The sequence below is a fragment of the Paroedura picta genome, chromosome 10, assembly GCF_049243985.1.
Source record: "Paroedura picta isolate Pp20150507F chromosome 10, Ppicta_v3.0, whole genome shotgun sequence".
In the NCBI taxonomy this organism is placed as follows: Eukaryota; Metazoa; Chordata; class Lepidosauria; order Squamata; family Gekkonidae; genus Paroedura; species Paroedura picta.
Genome location: NC_135378.1, coordinates 78,931,046 through 78,955,949, shown reverse-complemented (window position 1 = coordinate 78,955,949; position 24,904 = coordinate 78,931,046). Strand labels below are relative to the sequence as shown.

General features: G+C 47.0%; 1 protein-coding gene across 1 annotated transcript; it reads right to left on the bottom strand.

Annotated features, from left to right (window-relative positions):
* Positions 1-329: 329 nt before the first annotated feature.
* Positions 330-23,765, bottom strand: HPSE (heparanase). The gene is made up of 12 exons (XM_077301014.1): positions 23,386-23,765; positions 16,959-17,104; positions 14,591-14,725; positions 14,010-14,183; positions 13,391-13,562; positions 12,233-12,280; positions 11,446-11,539; positions 9,254-9,360; positions 7,584-7,698; positions 5,598-5,716; positions 4,809-4,955; positions 330-2,343 (listed from the first exon to the last, which is right to left on the bottom strand). Exons 1-12 carry the CDS (start codon positions 23,613-23,615, stop codon positions 2,184-2,186), a joined length of 1,647 nt encoding a protein of 548 aa, XP_077157129.1. The 5' UTR covers positions 23,616-23,765; the 3' UTR covers positions 330-2,183.
* Between the last annotated feature and the right edge of the window lie 1,139 nt (positions 23,766-24,904).

Below are 24,904 nucleotides of genomic sequence, written 5' to 3'. Positions count from 1 at the left end.
CTCATGAGGTGGCCAAAGTATTTGAGTTTCATCTTCAGGATCTGGCCTTCTAAAGAGCAGTCAGGGTTGATCTCCTCTAGGACTGACCGGTTTGTTCGCCTTGCAGTCCAAGGGACTCGCAAGAGTCTTCTCCAGCACCAGAGTTCAAAAGCCTCAATTCTTTGACGCTCGGCCTTCCTTATGGTCCAACTTTCGCAGCCATACATTGCAACTGGGAAGACCATAGCCTTGACTAAACGCACTTTTGTTGGCAGGGTGATGTCTCTGCTTTTTAGGATGCTGTCTAGATTTGCCATAGCTTTCCTCCCCAGGAGCAAGCGTCTTTTAATTTCTTTGCTGCAGTCCCCATCTGCAGTGATCTTGGAGCCCAGGAAAATAAAATCTGTCACTACCTCCATTTCTTCCCCATCTATTTGCCAGGAATTGAGAGGGCCGGATGCCATGATCTTTGTTTTCTTGATGTTGAGTTTTAAACCAACTTTTGCACTCTCCTCCTTCACCCGCATCAACAGGCTCTTTAGTTCCTCTTCACTTTCTGCCATTAGAGTAGTATCATCTGCATATCTGAGGTTGTTGATATTTCTCCCTGCAATCTTGATCCCAATTTGTGACTCCTCTAATCCCGCATTTCTCATTATGTGCTCTGCATACAAGTTAAATAGGCAAGGCGACAGTATACAGCCTTGCCGAACTCCTTTCTCAATTTTGAACCAGTCAGTGATTCCATGTTCAGTTCTCACTGTTGCTTCTTGACCTGCATATAAATTTCTCAAGAGACAAATAAGATGCTCTGGTATTCCCATCTCTTTAAGAACTTGCCACAATTTGTTGTGCTCCACACAATCAAAGGCTTTAGCATAGTCAATGAAGCAGAAGTAGATGTTCTTCTGGTACTCCCTAGCTTTCTCCATGATCCAGCGTATGTTGGCAATTTGATCTCTAGTTCCTCTGCCTCTTCGAAATCCTGCCTGTACTTCTGGAAGTTCTCGGTCCACATATTGCTGGAGCCTAGCTTGTAGGATTTTGAGCATAACTTTGCTAGCATGAGAAATTAGTGCAATTGTGCGGTAGTTTGAACATTCTTTGGCATTGCCCTTCTTTGGGATTGGAATGTAAACTGACCTTTTCCAATCCTGTGGCCATTGTTGAGTTTTCCAAATTTGCTGGCATATTGAGTGTAGCACTTTTACTGCATCGTCCTTTAAGATTTTGAATAGTTCAACTGGAATGCTGTCACCACCACTAGCTTTATTGTTGCTCAGACTTCCTAAGGCCCATTTGACTTCACATTCCAGGATGTCTGGCTCCAGGTCAGTAACTACCCCACTGTGGTCATCAGGGATGTTAAGCTCGCTCTTGTATAGTTGTTCTGTATAATTTTGCCACCTTTGTTTAATCTCTTCTGCTTCTGTGAGGTCCCTACCATTTTGGTCCCTTATCATACCCATCTTTGCATGAAACGTTCTCTTCATTTACTTGGACTACTAATATCCAGAAAAGCCCATCCCTAAGTCTCTTGGCCCTTCCCTGCCTGGGGATGCAAATTCAAGTGCGAAGAACGAGTTCTTTAGCTCTGGCCTACTATCAGCCCCTGTAGAATGAAGCAGAAAGGACATTGCAGGTCAACAGCTCCCGTTTCCTGATTATGGCATTAACCGACTTGCTCATTTCCTCTGTGGCTTCTACTGTGCCGTGTCTTCAGGGTCCTTGCCTGCTTTCCTTGAGCTCTCCCTTAAGCACTTATGCCACTCAAACCACAGTTTGCTCCTGATTCTGCCAGCTCATCCTTCTTCCAAGGAGTCTGGCATACATGGTTCTCCTGCCTCCATGTTCTCCTCGAAACAAGATTGTGAGGTAGGTGTGGCTGACCGAAAGTGGCTCAAATAGGGCTGTGAACCCAGGTCCACCAGAGCCTAGCGTGACTCTCAGACCGCTACAAAACTCCGGGGCTCGAAGAGAATGACGCTGATCCCTGCAGACAACGGTAGGACAAGAAAGTGCTGTCAAGTAAACCATTAAAAAAATCTTGAAGAGATGAAAGAACACCAGACTTCAGCGGCTCCCAAGCTAACAGGTTCATGATAAGCCCTTTGGTTTTTGCAAATCTGGAGGAGGACTGGCCGGGAGACATTCTTACAAAAAGGTGACCTTCGGTGGGATTCTTGGCATTTTGCGTCCGCTGGCTATATGCAAGCTACAGCTTTGGCATTTTGGATGACAAAAAAGCCATAAGAAAAAGCTGGGAGTCCCAGACTGGTCCCTGGGCTGAGCGGCTTCTCCCTGAGGGTTGGCAAAGTTTCATCATCCAGCATCTTAAGGACTTGACCATTCAGTTGAACAGACCTGCAAGAGGGGAACCATGAACGTTTTAGAAGCAAACTCCAATCCAGCAAGCTTGTAAGTGCAGAAGAACCATCAATCATCACCCAGAAATATAAACCATAAATAAAATTTTATTATTGCAGCCCGCCCAGGGCGGATGACATCAGGCAATAAATAACATTAAACTTTAAAATCAGATTTTTGCATTAAGGACAGACTTCAGTATCCCAACCCATCCACCAACTAACTCAGTACTGAGAAGGGCATCATTTTAGGGCAGGTGTAATAAGCCTTGGTGACCTTCAGGTGACCTTTTTAGAACATGGAATTGTGAACACATTTCAGGATTCCATTAGAACAGAGTAAGAGAAGTGACTGCAGAATCTCCGGTTGTTTGCACCGTCCTGAAATGTTCTCTGACCTCTCTCTAGCTATTTATCCAAGCAGCATCTATGCAGGAGAGGAATATGTTGTGCAAGAAGCATCCTGGCCAACAGGTACGCTTTTACCTTCACACTATAAGTGCAATGGATGTCAGTTGTATTTGTGAAACGAATAAAAAACACTCCATCTTTTTAAAGCTGAGTGGTCCTATCAAGGTGGAAAATAATCGAAAATGTAATCTGGATGGTAAAGGTTTGATGGACACTGGCCATTCGCTGTGGAAAGGTGGAGCTTATGAGACAAAATCAGGAAACACACTTGAAAGTCATTTGAAAGTCACATGGGAAGAGGTGGCCAAAACCAGAGAAGGAGAAGCAATTCTAGAAATCACGCAATTCTAGAAAATCAGCCTTACCAAGTTCGTAAGATGGTACAATGCTGGCCAAGTGGTTCCGCTTCCCCCCCCCACCCTCTGCCCAAGCTGAAGTCCCTAAAAACTTTGGATGAGTCAGACAAAACTCCGCAAGAGCCAGAACATTCAACTTCTGAGAATTCTTACTTGCATCCAAGAACTAACAAGGACAATTCGTAATGTTCAGCTTTCCAGGAAATGGAACAATAACAGCAAAACCCTAAAGATAACGACTGTGAACATACCGGCAATCGGAAGTGGGGGAACGGTATCGTTTTGCAGCATGTTTCTCATATGGAATTATAAAACTGATAGGGTCAAGTAGTGTAACGCTTTGCCTGGGAGCTTGTATTTTGAAATATTATCATGCAACGCAAGTGTAGATGGAGAAATAATTGGATAGAGGGCGTTGTCCATTCACTGCATGGCTACAGGTTTTTCAATAAACTGATTAACAGGCAATCCAAAACAGTTACACCCTTCAACGTTTGGAAATTTTAAAACAGAGGCTGGATAGTCATCTGACGGAGAGGCTCATTCTGTGAAGGCTCAAGGGGGTGGCAGGTGACAGTGGATGAGCTATAAGGATGTGAGTGTCCTGCACAGTCCAGGGGGTTGGACTAGATGACCCAGGAGGTCCCTTCCAACTCTATTATTCTATGATTAAGTCCCCTGAAGTCAGTTAAATTGTATAATTGTAAACTACAGAGGGCAAAGAAGCAGGAGGTAACCATAAGCCAGGCTTTCTCAGCCAGGGTTTCCTGATGGTCCTGGAAGGATTTCCCAAATGGGTGGGAGTTAATTCATTTTTAAAGTATATTTTAAAAATTTGTTAAGCATTTATCAAATGATATATAGTCATGTTGACGTGCCCCCCCCCCCGCCCATGGCCAATGATGGGTGGGGAGGTAAGATGTCCTGAATGGGCGTGTCCACAGCTATGCTTCCCCACCATATTCTGCCCGATTGCGCCACTTCTGAGTTTTCTTGAAGCCTGAGGAATGCTCCAGGGGCTTCTCAAAGATTAAAAAGTTGAGAAAGGCTACCAATAAGCTATAGCATCAATACAGTTAACATAGTGGGAGCAACACCTCCTATCCTCAATTTTGTATCCTGGGGGATTTCAGCTAGGGCAAAAAGTAATTTTAATAGCTGGTAAAAACTTGAGGTGCTTCAATGTATACATGTCACTGAAGATGTAAAGAAAAAAAAACACCTTTGCAATGGTCCATGATAAACTTTTCCTAATAAAACACTTCCTTACGCTAAATCTTCCACACTCACCTTTGAATAAATCCGCTAAATTAAAATACGTTTAACAATCCCGTTGCCTGCCTTCAACTAGGAAATTGCACCTTGCTGCTTTCCAGTTATGATACTTACAGCACATTTTTTGTTACATGCCGTTGTTAAAATAGTTGCATTTCACCGGTGTTGGTGGAAAGGCAGAACTGGCCACAACATGGCTGCCACAGCCTGCCTTCAATCACACAGTAAAGGGCCTTGAGTTTTGGTGGCGTCTGCTGCCAAAGCAACATTTTTAAAACACCTGCACAGCTAATTAGAAGCCTTGCTGGAGAAAAGCCCCCATGTGCCTCCACCCATTTTCAAAAACACTTGGGAGGTCCCAGGAAGGGTCCCATGCTGGAGAAGCCTGGTTTAGAAGGCCAGGGAATGCGGGTTTGCTTACCTGGAAAGGATGTTTTCTCTTCCATAAGGCAGTAAGAGGTATTCATCAATGTTCTTGTTGGAGAGGTAAGAGGGGAGCTGCAGGTATTTTGTGCTGTTGTAGAGGTTTAGGGCAAACAGGGTGATGTCACCATCTCTGTATTTTGGACTAGAAGGAGGAATGAGCATCTTGTGAATAAGTATAGCAAGCAAACTACAAAATACAGGTATTTATTTACACTTAAGAGCCTCTTGTGGCACGGGGTGGTAAGGCAGCAGACATGCAGTCTAAAAGCTCTGCCCATGAGGCTGGGAGTTCGATCCCAGCAGCCGGCTCAAGGTTGACTCAGCCTTCCATCCTTCCGAGGTCGGTAAAATGAGTACCCAGCTTGCTGGGGGGTAAACGGTCATGACTGGGGAAGGCACTGGCAAACCACCCCGGATTGAGTCTGCCAAGAAAACGCTGGAGGGCGTCACCCCGAGGGTCAGACATGACTCGGTACTTGCACAGGGGATACCTTTACCTTTACCTTATTTACACTTAGAACAGTCTGGATAGCTCAGCTTATTCCCAAACTCAGTTTGCACACAACGGTGACAAATTTGCAAGGTCCAAGTGTCACTTTGGTCTCTTTTCCTTCACTGCAGCCGTAAAGTACCACAAGTCACACAGGAGCCTTCCTGAGTTGCTCTGTCTGAGCGATACTCACTAAAGCGGTACTCACACAGGAGCCCTTTCCCCAGCCACTAGCAAGCCCACGAGACAGAGCCCTCTCTGTTCTTCAGAATACCCGTGGGTCAGAATGCTTACTGGTGCTCGTTGGTGCAGTGAAGATACACTCGAAGCCGTCTGGGGTCGTCACCTGTCAGGCTGACGTCCAGGACCTTGGTGCCCACCAGTTTCTTGTACAGCAAAGAGAGCCAATAATCCTAAATTGCATTAAAAAAGAAAGGTGTTTTTTGTGCATGACCAAGAAACGCGACATATTCCAAGATCCGCCACCCTGAAAGATTACCTCTTGGGGTCTGCTGAGCAAAAAGCTATCCTGCAGGTAAATGGCATGCCAGGACAACAGAAGCAGAGAGGACAGCTTCTGCTAAATGGCTGCTGGAAACCAGGAGTCTGTCGGTCAAGGAAAAAAGCTTCCCTGGGGAAGTCATATTTTGCCAGACCTTACAAGCGGGAAATTCTGGAACAGTGACTGTCTTGCCATTGGTTGATACGTGGCCACCTAAAGCTTTGAAGGTTCTCTTGGTGAATCATTTGACCCACGAGAAGGTAAGAAGCTGGAAAAGGGATTTGTGAACCATGCCATCCATCAATACGAGGCTGGAACACACCAAAAACACTAGGGAGGGTGTTCTACTGTTGATTTAAACCTGAGCCAGGTATGTTTCTGCTTGAAGACAACAGTAATGCACAGAATATTTTTGATTGGCTGAATATCTATAACGTATCATTCTGAAATAACAATGCATATTATAAGGACTGAGAAATGCCATCTGTTTCCTTAGTGAGCGTGTCTATTGTCTGAGACGTTTGTCAGAAAGCAGTAGGTACGTATTGGCTAGTGCGCATGCCCCAGTGGCAAGGAGTGATGCTATTCCTGCCTCCCGCTCCATGTCCACCCTATTTGGGTATAAACAATGCTTATTTACCCTTCTTAAAATCTTAGTATTGAGCCCTTTCCTGTACATTAAGGAAACCTGGAGGTGCTTACAAAACAGTGAAAAAATGAAAAGTGCTGCAGATCAGTAAAAGTACTCCACACCCTGGAGAGCAAAATCTCACTCTATTTATTTTCTAGCTCTCTCCACGCCCCCTCCATTTCCTGGTTGGGACTTCAGAAGCACCAGGAAATAGATAAGATGAGTTACTGCCGAGTCATTCCTTGGATCCATGGCAATTTTAAGGTCCTTGGCCAAGACCACTGATAAACGATTAAGCCGGTTAGTGGTGGCCTGCCTACTAGGCAGCCCGAGATGACTGCCTCGGGTGTCCAAGGGCAGAGGATTGCCACTCATTGCACCCCAGCCCCAGGTTGCCAGGCTGGTTGGAGCCTTAGAGTGCTCCTGCCCTGACAGCTGGTGGGGGCATGGCCCAAGCCATCTAGCCTAGGGTGCAAAAAGCCCTTGGATCAGCCCTGAGGCGAGTTCTAGAGCGCTCTTCCTGGAGGCAGATCGTGCACAGTTTGGGCCTCAGCAGTGTAAAATACAGAAAGCATTGGCACAAATCATCATCATCTTTATAATTGTATCCCACCCTCCATAATAGTTCAGGGTGGGTAACCGCATAGGTTAAAACATTCAATTTCTTAAAAACCAGTATAAATATTACAACATCTATATCTACATCAGCCTCATTTCAGTAAAACTTGAGGGGGGTATTCTTTCTTGGGGAGGCAAGTCTTCTTTCTGTTTTCGTCTTCTTGAAGTTCCGTCTGGCCTCCACTATAGGCCTGGGGGAACAGCTTGGTCCTGCAGGGCTCGGATCTTGCTCAGCAGAGCGTTCCACCAGGCCGGGGCCAAAGCTGAAAAGGCCCTGGCCCAGGTCAGTTTCACCTCTTTTGGGTCAGGGATCCTAAGCAGGTTTTGGAAAGATCTTAATGACCTTTTGGGGGGCCAGGTGGAAGAGGCAGTCCTGCCGATACACCAGTCCTAGACCATTTAGGGCTTTAAAGGTTAAAATCAAAACCTTGACCCTGATCCGGTCTCCAATCTGGATCCAATGCAGCTGGGAGAGCACTGGTGTCGTACAAGAAGATAATTTTCAAGAACGTTCTTACAGTATACATACTGGTAGAGGTTCGAAGTTGGCATCCACCAGATGGTAGGTCCCAGCTCCAAAGAAAACCTGTCTCATCACCACATCGATACCCAGCTTAGCAGACAGTCCTAGTTTGTCCAGCCACCTGGCAAAGAGAATTGGGAGACAAACCTCAGTGCAAAACAAAAACACCTTAAAGGAATTAGAAGGTGGGAAGCAAAGTTGGGCTTTCCCTCCAGTGCATGTGGCAGAAACACTGGTCTTGATACTTCAGAATCGTTCCAGAGGATTAGAGAAATGCATTTGAAAGGCTGTTACTTACAGGAGGGCAGGGGGTGTTCCTGTTAGCAGCAGAGGCTAGGACTTCCCAAAAAAAGGGGTTTAAATTACAGGAGGAAAGATACTGGCTGTGGGGTGGAGGGGCTGGTGGTTCAGTGGCAGAGCATATACAGAAGATCCTGGGTTCAATTCCCAGCATCTCCAGTTGAAAGAAAAAGGATCAGGCAGCAAGTGATAGGATAGACCTCTCTCTGCCTGAGATCCTGGAAAGCTTTTGCCAGTTTGAGTAGACAATATTGACCTAGATGGACCAGTATAAGGCAGCTTCATGTACTTGCATATTACCGGGGGGGGGGGGACTCTTTTTTACAATCAGAATAGTTCAGCAGTGGAATGGGCTGCCTAAGGAGGTGGTGAGCTCCCCCTCACTGGCAGTCTTCAAGCAAAGGCAGGACAGCTACTTATCCTGGATGCTTGAGGCTGTTCCTACACTGAGCAGAGGGTTGGACTAGATGGCCTGTAGGATCCCTTCCAACTCTAGGATTCTACACATTCTTGGATAATGTAGAAGGAACAAACCTAACCAGGGCTACTCAGAAGTAAACCCACTTAATTCAATAGGACTTGCTCCTGGATTGCAGCCATGGTGTTTTAACTCTGGCTCATTATCCGTAGCAGAGAGGAGTGATGGGCATTGAAGGAGGACATCTTCAGGCCTTGATAGAGAGGAGAACAAGCCCTTATATTAAAGGCCTGCCCTTTATAAAGAATTCTGGAGCTCCACAGCGATTCAGACGCATGACTTATCTTTGTTTAAACAGAAAGTGCAAGAACATACAAGCTTCTGAGTTGCACAGAACCCTTCTGACAGGCATCGGCCAAAAGGAGAGTTCTATATAACTGGGAAGCTTGCCTGCTTGAACATTACACCATCAAGCTAATAAAAGAAACAAACTATTTTGTTTTCTTTTGGTCTCTCCATATGGGTCACCCACACAATACAGATGAGTTTCCAAGACTGCCATAATCTTAGCAGCTTTGAGTTGTACGGATGTTCTCTGGCTTCAAAGAACACAAGAACGTCTCCTGTCTGGCCCAATGAAAAATTGCCGGGTCTATTTATAAGGGGAAATGAGAATGGATTGAAATTTTGCACAGGAGACTTAATGGTTTTTTCTCGTATATTCTTTAACAAATACAGTTGGTAGTTATTATTTATAAATGTAATATAATCTATTAACATGTAATTTAGGAAATGGCTAAATGTATTTTTCTTGTAATGGATTATAAATAAAATTTGAAATTATTTAAAAAAAGAAAAAGAAAAAGAAAAATTGCCAGGTCTGCTGGCTGTGGGCAGATGAGATCTCGCTATAAATGGGCTGTTCAGGTTTGTTCCAAATAAGTACCGTTATCCTTACATAAAACCAGCAAGGTAAGTATTGGACAGCCGAGGCGCGCCCCCTCCATAAGCCGAACTTGTCTCCCCCAGCCAGACTTTCTTCCCTGGAACTGTGGCATCGACAATCTAGAGAAGACACAGAAGGAGAAATCAGTTCAGGATCCTGGCCCTGGAAGACACCAGAGGGCTGTGGAGGTGCCCTCTAAAGTCAAACTTTTTGCATGCATCTCCTAGCTAGTGCAGGATTCAATCTTCTCTATGCCACCCAAAACGCTTTACCTTGCTGTATCTGGGTTGAAATCCCTGCTCTGCCATGGAAGTTTGCTGGGTGGCCTTGGGCCAGTTGCGCATATGCATGGCCTAACCTACCTCACAGGTTTGTTGTGAGGGTAAAATGCAGAAAGGAGAACTGTGCATGCCACCCTGAGTTCCTTGGAGGAAGGACAAAATTAAAAGTGCGAGATAGATAGGATGTACGTACGTATACCAACTACTCTTAGATGATTTTTGCAGACTTTTTCTGCAGTAACTGTGCACCCACTGGGTTTTATGCAACTAAATTATCATTCTTAATGCGTCGCAAATGTAGAAGTGATAACTGCATGTACCTGACCAGTTCCTCCTACAAAGAGGAATTTCCATTTGCAGAAAGGGGAGTGGTGATTTCTGCTGATTTCTACCCTTGCCTGCTTTAGAGATCTTGATGAACTCCAGGAGTACAGTGGTAGTGGAGGCAGCGTGGAGGGAGGAAGGGAAAGTGGGCTGCATTGAAAGGAGAAGTTAGAAAGTTCTGGCACATTTTACCAACTTTGCAGCCAGATGGAGGAAGGCTGTGTGAGGGGGGTGGGGGTCTTTGTTAGTTACTGTAAAGTAATTGTTAATTTTTGAAGAAGAAGAGTTGGTTCTTATATGTTGCTTTTTTCTCCCAGGAGGAGTCTCAAAGCGGCTTACAGTCGCCTTCCCTTTCCTCTCCCCACAACAGGCACCCTGTGAGGGAGGTGAGGCTGAGAGAGCCCTGATGTTACTGCTCTGTGAGAACCGCACTGTCAGGGCTGTGACTAGCCCAAGGTATCCCAGCTGGCTGCATGTGTAGGAACAGAGATTCAAACCCGGCTTGCCAGATGAGAAGCCACCGCTCTTAACCCACTATACCAAGCTGGCTCTCTAGTATTTTATTTTGGTATTTTATACTGTTTTAATTGTTTTATTGATTGCTTTTATCTTACTGTTGTGAACCACCCCGAGCCCATTCACAGAGAGTGGGAGCATACAAGCTTAATAATGATGATGATGATGATTTCATCTGTGGATGATTGGTTACATGCCAATATGTAATTATTATTAACATGCAAGCTCAGGGTGGTGTACATCAGTGGTTATAAATAATTAACATTAGCATAAAAGCAAGAGAAACCATTAAAACCGTCTCCCATTAAAGGTTGATTCAGCCGCGTCATCCGTGCAGTCCTTAATTGTTACTAACTTAGAATCATAATTGATGTTTTCAGTGGAGGCTTTCAATTGGAGGGGGCAATTTCATGGTGTGACATAATTACAACATAAAAACTATGGTGCCAGTGGTGTACGTGAAGATTAAAAGGTAACATAAAAGAAGAAAAAAAACAATAAAGCAGAAGGACCTTAAAGACGGGAAGCAGAAAGTGCTGTTGAGCTGCAGATGAATTATGCAAGAGGTTTCAAAGGTGGTTTTTGCTATTACCTCTCTGGTCTGCCTTACAGCCCTGGACATCTTCCGTGGTCCCCCATCCAAATACTAACCAGGGCTGACTCTGCTGCCTTCTGAGATCTGACGGGATCAGGCCAGTCTGAGCATATGTGCTCTCAAACAGGGTGGTCATCCTCCAGGCCTGGAGATCTCCCTACTGAACCCAGAAGTCTAATAGTATCAGATCTGCATGTGCGTTGTAATTCAGCAGCTTTTTGCTGAAGTCCCCCTTGGAAACTTTTCTGCTGAAATACAGTTGCTGAATGGGCGGTCCCTTTAATCACTCCTGGCCTTAGCCGGTAAATGCAAGCAAATCCTCCCCTCCCACATTGCAGCTGATTCTGATGGCTATGTTTTGAACGTTCCTGCAGGCCTGGGCGGGGCTCTGTCTGGAGGCTTTGGAATGTTCAACAGTACTTGCCCTTTATAACAAGACATTTTGTGCAGCACCTCAAAATCCACCCACCCACGGACACGCCTTGTACCTGCTGAACGTCCTGTACGTCTGCAATGAAGGTATCCAGCACATCTGGACTGAGGAAGTCTTCCCGCGTGGCATTTCGTCCATTTACGTAGTAACTGCAAAAACCAAGAGAGGCACATAGACCCCAGTTTCTAGCCACCCTGGTTCTCCCTTGTGAAGTGAAGTTAATTTTTATTATGGCCCATGTGCCATAGAGAAACAGCATTAATTAATGTATTACTTAAAAGCATATCGGTAGGTGTATCCTTTCTCCTTGTACATTAGACAATGAAAGGGGTTAGAAGTTTTCTGTCGTGCTTTTCTTTCTTTTCTTGGCAGATCTCCCTGTGGTTGCACTTTTACAGGTGTCCTTGATCTTAGTCCAGGCCGGCCACCTGCTTTATGTTCTCAAGGGTCTAGAGGCACTCCCATGTCATAAAAACTCAAGGGGGGGGGCATGGATCTAAAAAGAGGATGAGCAAACAACAGACTTGTGTTTATAGAGGAGGAGGTTGGGCTTTTGTGGATTCTTAGTGAATTTTTTGTGGATTCTTAGTGAATCAATTGTGTTTACTTCTAGGAATCAACTGCTTTTTTTTGTATTCCAAGTAAAAAAATTATTGCTTTAATTGGGTTCTCCTGCACAATTTATAAAGTTCATATTTCCAGTAACTGCCATTACATTTTATGGCACCCAAGGCTCTGCCTGACAAGGTAACAATTATATCAGATCCAGCCCTCCTAACAAATGAGATTGACACCTCCGGTTTAGACACCCTTGATATCACCCAGCGAAGCAGCATACTTACTGGTGCCACGTGACAGAATCAATTACTTTCCCTCCCGATTTCAGGAAGCTGTGAAGGAAACAACAGGGGTGATTTCATTGCTTGCTCTCAGTTTTTCCCCCTCAGCGTCTGATTCTGTGGCAAGACCAAAATGCTCTAGCAGACTAGATCCAAATGGCCCCAGCCAATATCATACTCAGGGGCCAAATCAGGGGCTGCAAGTTGGTCAGTCCAGAGTCAGTTTATCCATGTAGCACATGTGTGGTGCGCTATGAGGCCTGACTTCTAGGGGCCCTGCACAATGTCAAAATAAGATACAGACACGCCACAACAATGAAGTGTGTTGTAAAGGGCTGGGGGGGGGGGGAGAAGGCGTCCTTCAGGGCCCGCCTCCAATTAGTCGAAGGACCACATGTGGTCCGCGGCCCACAGGTTGGGGATCGCTATTCTTATGGGTCAGGGCTGTAGCTTCCCTCCTCCCTTCTTTTCTCTATTTAGGGACTCTCAGAGTGACACCTCTTTCCACTGTGCGTTGCCCCTCAGCTCTCAGCCCTCAGTCTGGTCACTCCACCAAATTCTACGCTAGAGCCCCTTACATAAAACCGTCTCCATCACCTCCTGAGAACAGCTCTAACAGGACTGTGACTAGCCCAAGGTCAGGCAGCTGGCTGCATATGAAGGACGAGTGGGGATTCAAACCTGGCTCTCCAGATTACAGATCACTGCTCTTAACCACGACACCACGCTGGCCGGCCACGCCGGACAGAAGCCTTTTATATTCCCTGGTCTCCGAAGATGATGAAAATTGCCCCTATGCCCTTTTGCATACAAAGCAAATGCTCTGTCGCAGAGCTATGGCCTCACCTCCAAGACAAGTTGTCAAGGGAAGGCATCGCTGCATGATACATCTTTGATTATAACCAGCATGCAGGCAACGAACACTGATTGAAGCAAACCGTGGTTAATTGTCATGCCTGCGCTCGGCCCAAGTATGCGTTCATTGGCTGATCATAGAATCATAGAATCATAGAGTTGGAAGGGGCCATACAGGCCATAGAATCATAGAATCATAGAGTTGGAAGGGGCCATACAGGTCATCTAGTCCAACCCCCTGCTCAACGCAGGATCAGCCCTAAGCATCCTAAATCACCCCCACCCCGCAAAACACTTCCTTCTTACCTCCTCAGCAACCTCTGAGTTTGCTTTCGAGGCCTGCCTACATCAGGCCCGTAGAGTTTGGAATTCCCATAGTGGCTGTAGTTGCTCAGGAGGTGACGTAGCTGTACGAAGTCTTGTCCTAACTGGAAGCCGTCAATATGAATGCCGGACTTCAGCCTGAAGCTGTTTGGCTCTAAAGAAAACACACAGAAACAGTTGTTTCCTTAGACCAGGGGTAGTCAACCTGTGGTCCTCCAGATGTCCATGGACTACAATTCCCATGAGCCCCTGCCAGCATTTGCGAAAAGGCCCTGGTTGAGCCTAGGCGCGCTTCCCTAGGGTGATATGTTTTATGTTACTGAACTTGACTGTTGTAATGTGTGTAGACACAAACTATATATTACCGATTGTAGCTCTGCACTGAACAGCCCTCCAGAGGGACCCTGCCATGATGGTATCAAGTCACAACGCAGCAAGAGATGGATAAACCGCCTTGTCCGAAAGGCTATGTGTCACAATTCTGCCGTTTTGCAGAGCTGAATTAATTGTTTTTTAAAGGCGTTTATGGTTCCCATCTCCCTGGCGTCCCTTTTCACAAGACCCACGTTCACACGCAAGTGCGTACAAATTCTGGACGTACCATTCCCAAGTTCCCAAGACATGTTGTAGTTCTTGGAATCACAATACTCCAAAACGAACCGAGCGTTCGAGCTGTCCCAGTGGGAGCCGCGTGTCCGGAGCAAGGCGTTGAGTCCGAAGATCAGATGCAGCTTCGAGCACTGGACAAAGTTGTACAGAATGTCCAAGGTGCTTCCTGCAAAGGGAGGGAGGGAGGAAATAAGACCCCCTCACCCAGAAGACTCAGTCCTGCACAAGCTGAGATGTGGGCAAAGGGTTCTTTGTGTCTGGCCCTCCTCTGCAGGAATAGCAACAGAGGCCCTGGCGGATCCTGTTTATTACACTCACTCGCATTTGCCAGCTCTGGTGCCTTTTGCACAGCTGATGCACATAAGCTGAAGAATGTGCCAAGCGTCACCTGAGAGAGTGCAATGGAGGGACATATTAAGGACTCCTCGGGGCAAAGGGGGCCACGTTGAATCTGTGAGCTGCCAGTACCCTAGCCCTACTGGACAGGAAGTTCCTGTTTGCACGCTCCATTATTTCCAGTAACAGCCAGAGCGAGGCAGTCTAATGAGCGTGTGACGACTGCAGGTGCCTTACTTGTGATGGTGGTGTTCTTGTGCTTCTTCTTGTCCAGCTCCCCACGGATCAGCAGCTCCTCGAAGGGCCACTGTAACCGCAAATGCTCTATCAGGTCCAAAGGTGCTGGTCGGAATCCACAAGGGTCTGCGGCATCTATCGCATTAGAGAGGCAGAGAGGAAGATATGGAGAGAGAGAGAGAGAGAGAGAGAGACAAAGAGAGAGAGAGAGACAGAGACAGAGAGGAAGACAGAGAGAGAGAGAGACAAAGAGAGAGAGACAGAGAGAGAAAGAGAGAGAGATCTTAGGGTTAAACAGAGACTGATGATAATTTATTTCCTTTGCAAAGAAGAACCGCTGTTTTTTATACCCGGCTTTTTGCCACCCAAAAGAGTCTCAAAGCAGCTTACAAACACTTTTCCCTGCCTTCCCCCACAACAGACAGCCTGTGAGGTAGGTGGGGCTGAGAGAGCTCTAACAGAGCTGCTCTGCAATAACAGCTCTAAGAGGACTGCAACTAGTTCAAGGTCACCCAGCTGGCTGCATACGGAGGAGTGGGGAATCAAAACAGGTTCTCCAGAGCCACTGAAAACTGCTGGGAAAAACTGGGGACTTAATTTTGATTTCACCGAATCCAAATGAAATGAACCTGAAAACAAGACTCTATAGCAGACCCCAAAAAATGGTTCAGTAGTCTTGAAATTACCAGCACACCATCAACGGTGACGTTGTGTTCGTGCTAAATAGATATTTGGGCAAGCGGCGGGGCCTCGCTCAGGAATTCCATGCCTGTCAGCAGCTCTGAACTCTCAGCAGCCAGACAAAATTGACATTCACAGATAATATAATAGACCCGCTGACACCCCTCTGCGCAAAGGCCTGTCCAGAACTTCTAGAAAGCTTATCTTTTTTACTTCGATGCATAGATCAATCCTAGCAACACAAAGGGAGGGGTGGGGAGGTTGGAGAGGGGGGCTACTTGAGTTACCCATCTCAAGGTGAGGTCTGGAATCTCCTGAGCTCCTGCAGAGCTCAGTTCCTCTGATGGAAAGAAAAAGAGCATTGGGAAGCCGGAAACTCTATGATCCGACATAGAGACTAGGAGAAAGGAAATCCTAGAGTGACATCCTCACTGATCCACCTCCCCATCCCAAACTCCACCTTCTCTAGGCACTGGTCCTAAATCTCAAGACATGTCTTAAGCCACGAGCTGGCAGATCTTAGGGCCTATGCATGAGAAAGCAGTCCTGGTAGAAAGTACTCTCCAGATTGGAGCTTAATTCCTAAAAAGACACGTGCCAGAAACTGCAGCCTGACTTGATGCTCGTATCTTCCGGCTGAAAGTCTTCTTATCTTAATCCGAAATTTGAATCAAATGACTTCTAAAGGTTTGATGCTCAGCTTCCGAGATCTGATGGGATCAGCCTTGCCTGAGTTCAGAAGCTAAGCAGGGTCGGTTCTGACTAGCACTTGGAAAGGTGACCTCCCCCAAGGAATACCGGGATCTTTACGTGAGGGCAGGCCATGGCAACCACCTCTGAACATGACATGGAGGCAGCCAAACAATTTTAGGATCCCCTGGCTAGGTTACACATGCCATGCGATAAATAAATAAAGTGGTTTCAAAAGGTACAGCATTCTGGGGACGTCAGTTTATCTGTTTTAGCTCTAAATAATGCTTAGCAGGGAGTGAAAGTGCATACATTTGCCTCTTGTAGGAGACCCTTAACCTTATTATCCTAAGCAAAGGTACAGACCCTTTTAAGTCCGGGGCTAGAAGGGTGTAACGCTCCTTAGGATGGCAATTGTGGGCATATAAATCAGCCCTAATGTGTTCAGTTATCAAAAATCATTTGTTCTTATGCCTGACAAGGATTCGACAGAGGGAATAATGGCCTTGTTAGGGATGCCAGCTCTAGGTCATAATATTTGCCGCTGGGGAGATCGTGAGGGTGGGTTTTTAACTGGGATTGTATTGTGGGATTTTGTCCTGTAAACTGCCATGAGTCAGTCAGTCCAGGAGTGAGGGGTGGGGCCTGAGGGGGTGGGGCTTAGAGAGAGGAGGGGCTTCAGTGGAGAATAATACCATAGAGTCCACCTCCCAAGCAGCCATATTGTCCAGGTGAACAGATATCGTTTGCCTGGAAATCAGTTGTAATCCCAGGGGATCTCCAGACACCCCCTGGAGGTTGGCAACCAACCTGGATCCAAAGTATTATGATACGAGAGAAACCGAACAAACCGAATCAAATGACTTCTAAAGGTTTGATGCTCAGCTTCCGAGATTCAATGGTGAATTATGAACGGTTGCAGACTAAGTCTACATTTGAGAGGTTTCCCAACAATAAAATCATGCACCTTTCTTAATTTATTTGCCAGCCAATTTACCTTGTTTTGCCAGCAAATCTGAGAAGATCTCCTCTTCCAAGGTGGGTTCCTTTTTAGGGTCGAAGATCAAGAAGTCTGTTTTGGTGCCTCCAAATCTCAGAAAGCCAGGCGATAAGCTTCTCGCCAAGGTCCGCAGCTTCACAGAACTGGGGAAGTAAATCCCAAGAATTTAAGGAAACCCCTTTCCATCCAAGTCGCTTATCCTCAGCATAATAACGCAGCAATTCCCAAACAGTGCAGACCGCGGATTAAATCAGAAACTTCTGTAAACCAAAGACCTCCCAAGAAAGAGGCATCTTCTCAATTAGCACCCTTTGGAAGGTGAAAGGTAGCTGGTGAAATGGCGCCTTCCTACACCAACGTCAAACCCAAAGAGAGGAATTGCTGGTACAGGAAGGAATTAGTACACGAAGGAAGTAATTGGACATTATTGGACAGCACAGGAAGAAGTCATAAAAGGGGCTATAGCTCAGTGGTAAAGCTCCTGCCTTGGATGCAGAAGGCCCAAAGTCCAAAGTTCAATCCCCAGCATCTCTGGTTAAAAGGCACAAGTTATAGATGATGTGAAAGGCAGCTTCCAAGTATTTGGTATACGACAGCTTTATGCATTAGCTGCCACAAAGTAATTCCCCATACCTCTTTGAGAACATATGAACCAATTCCAGCGTATTTATGAAGCTTTGAAGAAGGATGTAGACAAACTGGAGCATGTCCAGAGGAGGGCAACAAAGATGGTGAGGGGTTTGGAGACCAAGACCTATGAGGAAAGGTTGAGGGAGCTTGGAGAGAGAAAACAGCTAAGAGATGATATAGTTGCCACCTTCAAGTACTTGAAGGGATGCCACATAGAAGATGGAGCAGAGTTGTTTTCTGTTGCCCCAAGGGGTCAGACCAGAATCAGTGGGTTGAAATTAATTCAAAAGAATTTGCAGCTAAGCATTCTGAACAAGTTCCTGATGGTCAAAGCGGTCCCTCAGTGGAACAGGCTTCCTCAGGAGATGTTGGGTTCTCTTTCTTTGGAAGTATTAAAGCAGAGGCTAGAGCCATCTGACAGAAATGCTGATTCTGTGAATTTAGGCAGATTGTGAGTGGCTGGGCAGAAGGGACTGTGTCCATGCTTGGCTCTTGTGGCCCTTTCTTATATGCCCAGGGAAATGCCAATTGCCACTGTGGGGTCAGGAGGCAAATTTCCTCCAAGTCATGTTGGTCAGGGTTTGTTTTCTTGAGGGGCATCATCTGGCCATGAAATTGGGGTCACTGTGGGTGGAGAGGCATTTGCGGGTTTCTTGCATTATAGGGGGTTGGACTAGATGACTCTGAAGGACCCTTTCTATTCCACAATTCTATGATTCTTTGCAGTACTAATTCCATTTTGTAGAATTTGGATTTCGGATCGTAAACATCAAAACACTCAATTTTTCTGCATGACCTCCACTCCAATGCAGCTGGGAAAGATTCTGGGGGTGGTACCACTTGAGCCAAAATTCGTGGCTAATTGGTATTTACTGATTGTTAATGATAAAGGATCTGGGAGAGACAGTTCCAGTCCTTCCCCTTCCCTGTAGCCTCAGCTATTTCCTCACAAAGAATCTGACACCAGAGCTTCAGGGCCCAACGAGCCATTAGCGGCTGACAAAACAAGCTGACAACATGAGCATTTCCTGATGTAGCTGCAGGTGAGTCACAAGTTCCAGGTTGATGGTGGTTTTTCCCCTTTTGGTCATATTCACACCTCAGCAGTAGAAAAGTGACAGGAACTGGCTTGTGTTAACCTTACGGCCTTGCTACAATTCCTCTCTGCAGAATAGAGCTGGTTTGGAAGTGTGTCTGTTTAGGGCCAAATTGTATGCGGTTGTTGCAATTCCAAACTCTGCCTGCTTGGAGGATGGACTCTCTGGTGTTGTTACCCTACGAGGTCCCTCCCTGCTCTAAACCCCTCCCTCCCCAGGCTCCACCCCCTGCAAGGGGGAGATGGTGACCCCATCTGAACCTCCCTGCCTGCCTTGGCTGGCAGAATCCTTTATACGGCTCTTATGAGTCACCGTACAATTCTGCATCAGTTAAAGGGCAATCTGCCTGTGGCAGATTATCACACTCTAACTACTTCCTCATTGGATCCGATAAAGCATTGTAATTCGAAATCGTGGCTTCTGTCAGCAGCAACGGGGACAGCTCTCAAGGGCAGCAGGTGAAAAGAGGCAGGAAACAAGACGTCCATGAACACAAAGGTTTTCAAAGAGGGTGGGGTAGACGGAAGGGTAAAGGTAAAGGTAAAGGTATCCCCTGTGCAAGCACTGGGTCATGTCTGACCCTTAGGGTGACGCCCTCCAGCGTTTTCATGGCAGACTCAATACGGGGTGGTTTGCCAGTGCCTTCCCCAGTCATTACCGTTTACCCCCCAGCAAGCTGGGTACTCATTTTACCGACCTCAGAAGGATGGAAGGCTGAGTCAACCTTGAGCCGGCTGCTGGGATTGAACTCCCAGCCTCATGGGCAAAGCTTTCAGACGGCTGCCTTACCACTCTGCGCCACAAGAGGCTCATAGACGGAAGGGTGGGAGAGGTCAAAAGGTGGGCAAATTCATTGCATATGCAGAATCACGATGCAGGCATGTAATATGGCACCATTAGAATGTCAGCTTCCATTTTTAAAAGTATGTTTCTAGTCCTCAGTGTGGCAAAGGAGATTTAAATGTGTGTGAATACACAGATGCTATAGGTAAGTTGAGTGAGCTGTTTAGTATTCAGAGTCTAAGGCTCAGCCCTAGCCCACGAATACAACAATGCTGTACACATAGGTGGCACTCAAACACAATCGGTACATCAAAGTAATCCCAAAAAGTTTATTCTGAGTGCAGACAAGAAGACTTAAAATCCAGGCTTGAACTATCTTCTCCTCTCCCTCTCCCTTTATTTTTTTGTTTGTTTATTTATTGGATTTTTATCCCGCCACTCTCCAGAGACTCGTGGCAGGTTACACAAAAGACAGAATTAACCCCCAATAAAATAAATCACAATCCCCAATACTAAACCCCATAAAACCCACGAAATGGCGGCATAAAATTATCATCCAACTTCTGGAGAACTCAAAACCTGGCCCATTCTTTTGCGTAATCTGGGCTTTCGGCTTTGAGATTCTGACATGAACCAACATAAGGTACCTGAAATCCATGTGGAGGAATTTCAACAAAACAATGTTCTAAATTTTAAAAAATTACCCTTCCTAGACGCACGAACTAGTTAGCAAGGAAATAGCAAGTCAGGCAGCCCCTCCAAAACAAACAGAACTTGTAGTAGCTGCAGGGTGAGCTTTCCTGAGTGGCTGTTTGCTTCTTCAGATACAGCCAGATTCTGTATTTTGTCAGCCGTGACTCACAAAAGCACATACCTGTCCACAAATTGCATTCGCCTTTAAAGTGTTACTGGACTCTTTGCTCTTTTCTACTGCTACAGAGAGTCTAACAGGTCTAGCCATCCAGATCGCAAAGAGAAAGGCCAGGACTTCTTACTGAGATATTTGCTATAAACAGAGATTTCATTTGTTCAGGAAGTACTCAAGGATGGATTGCCCGAAGGACTTTGTGACATCAGCAGCTCTGTCACATGATGTGCCGTTGATATAAACAGGACTCAAGGCCCAGTTCACACCCGTAAACGGTCACATGCATGGCTGCTTGCATACAGAAGACGAGGTTGCCTGGTATTCAAGGCAAGAGATTTCATCAAAACCCAGGATGCCTTTTGTGGTCCCTCACCCAAGCCCTAGCCAGGGTTGACCCCTCTTAGCTTCTGAGATCTAATGAAATCAGGCTAGCCTGAGCCATCCAAGTCAGGGCAGGGGAACAGAGGGGGCTTATCATAGAATCATAGAGCTGGAAGGACCTCATAAGTCATCTAGTCCAACCCCCTGCACTATGCAGGACACTCACAACCCTATCGCTCATCCATTGTAACCTGCCACCCCCTTGAAACTTCACCAAATCAGCCTCTCTGTCAGATGGCTATCCAGCCTCTGTTTAAAAATCTCCAAAGATGGAGAATCTACCACCTCGTGAGGAAGCCTGTTCCACTGAGAAACCAAAAAGCATCAGGAGGGAGCCACAGGGAAGCTAAAAACTTAACTAAGCAGGTGAAGAGGGGAGGGGCCACGGCAGTGGCTGAGCATTTTGGCAACCAGAAGGTCTCAGGTTCAATCCCCATCTAAAAAGGTCCAGGCAGTGGATGCTGGGAAAGAGCTGGGCCCAAGACCCTGGAGAGCCATTGCCAGCCAGAATAGGCATTATTGTTCTTGACCGACCGATGCTCCACTACAAGGCCGTGTGCTGTGTTCATGTTTAACCCCCTTCATCATTAGCCACCAGGGAGAGGGTAGAAGAGACGCCTGGTTAAATGTTACAAGAAGGGCCCAAATGAAAACAATATTATATGAGGTTGGTCACTTCTTGAGGCTGGTCTCTCTCGAAGGAAGTTGGAGAGGGAGGATTTGATGTTATCACAGGGAGAGGAGGCTGGTCTGGAGGCTGCATCTCCTCCCCATCCCTCTCCCGGGGAAATTGGCTGCACTAAACCTCCTTTGGCCCTGGAGCTCTTGTAGATTTCACCATGCAGACTAAATGGAACCTCCATATTCCAAGGCAGTGGCCCTGTGAATAGTAGTGTTGGGGGGAACAGCAGGAGGAAGATTTGGGCTCTGTGCTCCACTTGTAGGCCTTGCAGAAGAATCTGGTTGGCCAGTCTGGGAAACAGGATGTTGGACGAGAACAGATGCTGGCCTGGTTCCGCATAGGACATGCAGTAAAGCCGACAATTAAATGAATACTAAAAGCAGTAATTGGACAATCTTAATGCTTGGCAGCATAAGGCTGTCATTAGGAAACAAGGTAAGTGAGGTTCTCAAGGGAGAATATGCAGACATTACAAGGACTTGGTAAGAGTTGGAGGTAAGCCAAAAAAAACAAAACCTTAACAGGACAAAGAGATGGGTTTTATTTAATGGCTTTCGGAAGCGGCATCAGATACAGCTTCCAGAAAGAAACAGGAGGAGGTAAGAGCAAACACCGTGCAGTGATTAGAGTATCGGAGTAGGATCTGGGAGACCCGGGTTCGAATCCCCACTCTGACTCGGGCGCTTCCTGGGTGACTTGGGGACAGTCACCCCCTCTCAGCCTAACCTGCCTCACAGGGTTGTTGTTGCAAGAATATTTTAGGATGGGAGAAAAGTGTTGCAAACACCGTTGGGTCGTGACTAGAAGGAAAGCAGTAGACAAGAAGGAAAGTTTCATGCTGGCAATGGCAAAAACTTTATTCAAAGAACGAGTTCCTAGGTATAAAACCTCATTTTTGTATTTTACTTCATCAGTGAACTTATTTCTTAATTGGCTTTTTTCATTGATACTAACAAACTCTTCAAAACACTTCCTTATATTTTATACCTTATCTTTTATATTTTAAGCCATATAATTTGGGTCTATTCCTATCAAAGGTCCATCTTATAAATGACCCCAAAACAAAAATGAGGTTTTATACCTAGGAACTCGTTCTATTGTTTGAATAAAGTTTTTGCCATCGCCCGCTTGAAAATTTCTTTCTTGTCTTCTCATCTTTGGCTGATCTTCTACTCCTCTCTGCTTCTAGAAGAAAAGCCGGGCATATCTGCTTTAAACCTCATGAAAACACACACACACACCCTGTCTTTTACACACCCCTGTCTTTTACAGGGGTCCATCTGGCAGAAGAGAAACGCACTTTGGGCCTTTTCTGCCAGTCAAGTCAGTGAGTTTCTTTAAGATCAGATTTGTTCTGACCCCAGCCCATTCCCCCACAAGCTGAGCTCAGCCTTGGTAGGGGACGGTGGGCAAAGGGCCGGGGGCCCAGAACTGCAAAGTGAGTCCATCAATTCCGTTCCGCAAAAGAATTCTCTCTGTCCAGAAGATAGAATCATAGAATCATAGAGTTGGAAGGGGCCATACAGGCCATCTAGTCCAACCCCCTGCTCAACGCAAGATGTTCCACATTCCAAAAGGGAAAACCAATCTGTAGAACTCTTCCCTGGCAGACAGCGTGGCCCTAACCCTTGGCAGAGATAAAGCTGCAGCAAAGGGACCAGGGGCCAAAAGAAGAGATCCAGGTGGGGAGAGGCAGGCTGGAAGGCAACATTTCTGAAATCTGGAAACCCAAGACTCCCTACAGTTCCTTAAAGAAACCCCCTTTAGAGACCCCCGACAAGGAGACCCCCTACAATTCCTTAAGAAAGCCCCCAAGAACAGAACCCCTGGGGTCAAGCCAGGCCACCTCTCGGCTGGGAAGCCCCCCTTCCCAGGCGGCCGTTCAACGGGTGCTCGGGGCTCGCCCCGCGCACGGGCGGAGGAGACGCTTGACCTGTCGGACGCCCGCCTGCCCTCGCCCACCTTTCCCGCGGATTCTCTCACCTGAGGAAGGTGATGTACCGGGGGTCGGTGGCCAGGTTGGCATCCAGCGTGAGCGACAGGAAAGCCGGGCTCACCCGCCGCGCCGGCTGGCCCCGCAGGCGGAAGCCCAGATCGGCCCCGCCGGCTCCGGGAAGCGCGGCCGCGCTCAGCAGCGCAGTCCAAGCCAGGAGCCCCGGCAGCGGCAGCGGCATCGTCCGCCTCCTGCTCCTCGGCTGCGCTCCGGCGTGCATGGAGCTCCCGCAGCAGGCGCCTCCGCTGGTCGCCACTGGCAGGCGCAGCAGGAAGGCGCGGGCATTTCTGCCGCCCTCGGCTCGGCCTCCTCCTCGCGAGCAGGAAAGAGAAACCGCAGCGCCCGCCGGGGATCGCCAGGCGCAGGCAGGCAGGGAGGGACGGAGGCGGTCCCAGGCCCGGGGAAGGTGGGGCTCTCTACCTTGGGGAGGAGGCAAACCTGGCCCGGCAGGCAGAGGAGGCCAGGTGCAGGACTCTCCTGCAGGGATGCAAGTGCCCAGGTGGGACCTGGGGATCCCCTGCTTTGACAGCTCATCCCCAGTGGACAGAGATCAGATCCCCTGGAGAAAAGGGCTGCTTTGGAGGGAGGACTCCATTGCACTACATTCCCACCCCAAATCTTGCCCTCTCCCTGCTCCATCCCCAAAGTCTCTGGGTATTTCTCAGCTCTAGTCTTAAGGCAGGTCTGCTCAGAATCTTCTTAGGGCAGCTTGTTTCGGGGGGCTTGCTCTCAGGAACGTTTTTTTTTTTTTTTTAAGGATTGCATGGTACAGGTTTCTGTTTCACTGGTTCTGCCTGCACATGAAAGCTCGTACTTTGAATCAAATTAAGCTGGTCTTAAAGTTTTTAAAAAAGTCAAAGGCGGTCTTGGGCTGTAGCAACACAGGTATGACTTTGAAGCTATTGTATGCTGCATTGGTCAGACCCCACCTGGAGTCCTGTGTGCAGTTCTGGAGGCCTCACTTCAAAAAGGATGGGGGTAAAATTGAGAGGGGGCAGAGGAGAGCGGTGATGGTGATCCAGCGCCTGGGGACTAAGTCCTGGGAGGAGAGGCTGAGGGACTTGGGACTGGTCAGCCTGGAGAAGAGGAGGTTGAGAGGGGGCAGGATGGCTCTCTTGAAGGATTTGAAAGCTTGATTCAAGTGGGTAGCCATATTGGTCTGAAGCAGCACAACAAAACAAAACCAGAGTCCAATGGCACCTTTAAGACCAACAAAGATTTATTCAAGGGGTGAGCTTTCGAGTGAAAGCACTCGAAAGCTCACCCCTTGAATAAATCTTTGTTGGTCTTAAAGGTGCCACTGGACTCTAGTTTTATTTGAAAGCTTGTCACTTAGAGGAAGGTGGGGAGTGGTTCCTGTTGCAGCAGAGGAGAGGATCCACAGTAATTAGTTTTGCATGTAGAATGAAATTGGGTAGATATCAGGGAAAAAAATGTTTCACAGTCAGAGTAGTTCAGCTGTGGAATGGGCTGCCTAAGGAGGGGTGAGCTCCCCCCCACACTGTGTTC

Bases quoted from the DNA above. Each gene is read 5' to 3' on its own strand.
- HPSE (XM_077301014.1), bottom strand. From the start codon at position 23,615: ATGCACGCCGGAGCGCAGCCGAGGAGCAGGAGGCGGACGATGCCGCTG. The intron at 9,361-11,445 runs GTACAAGGCGTG...TGTCTTCTCTAG, and splicing joins ACGTACAGGACGTTCAGCAG to ATTGTCGATGCCACAGTTCC. The intron at 7,699-9,253 runs GTAAGGATAACG...TCTCTTTGCCAG, and splicing joins ACTTACCTTGCTGGTTTTAT to GTGGCTGGACAAACTAGGAC.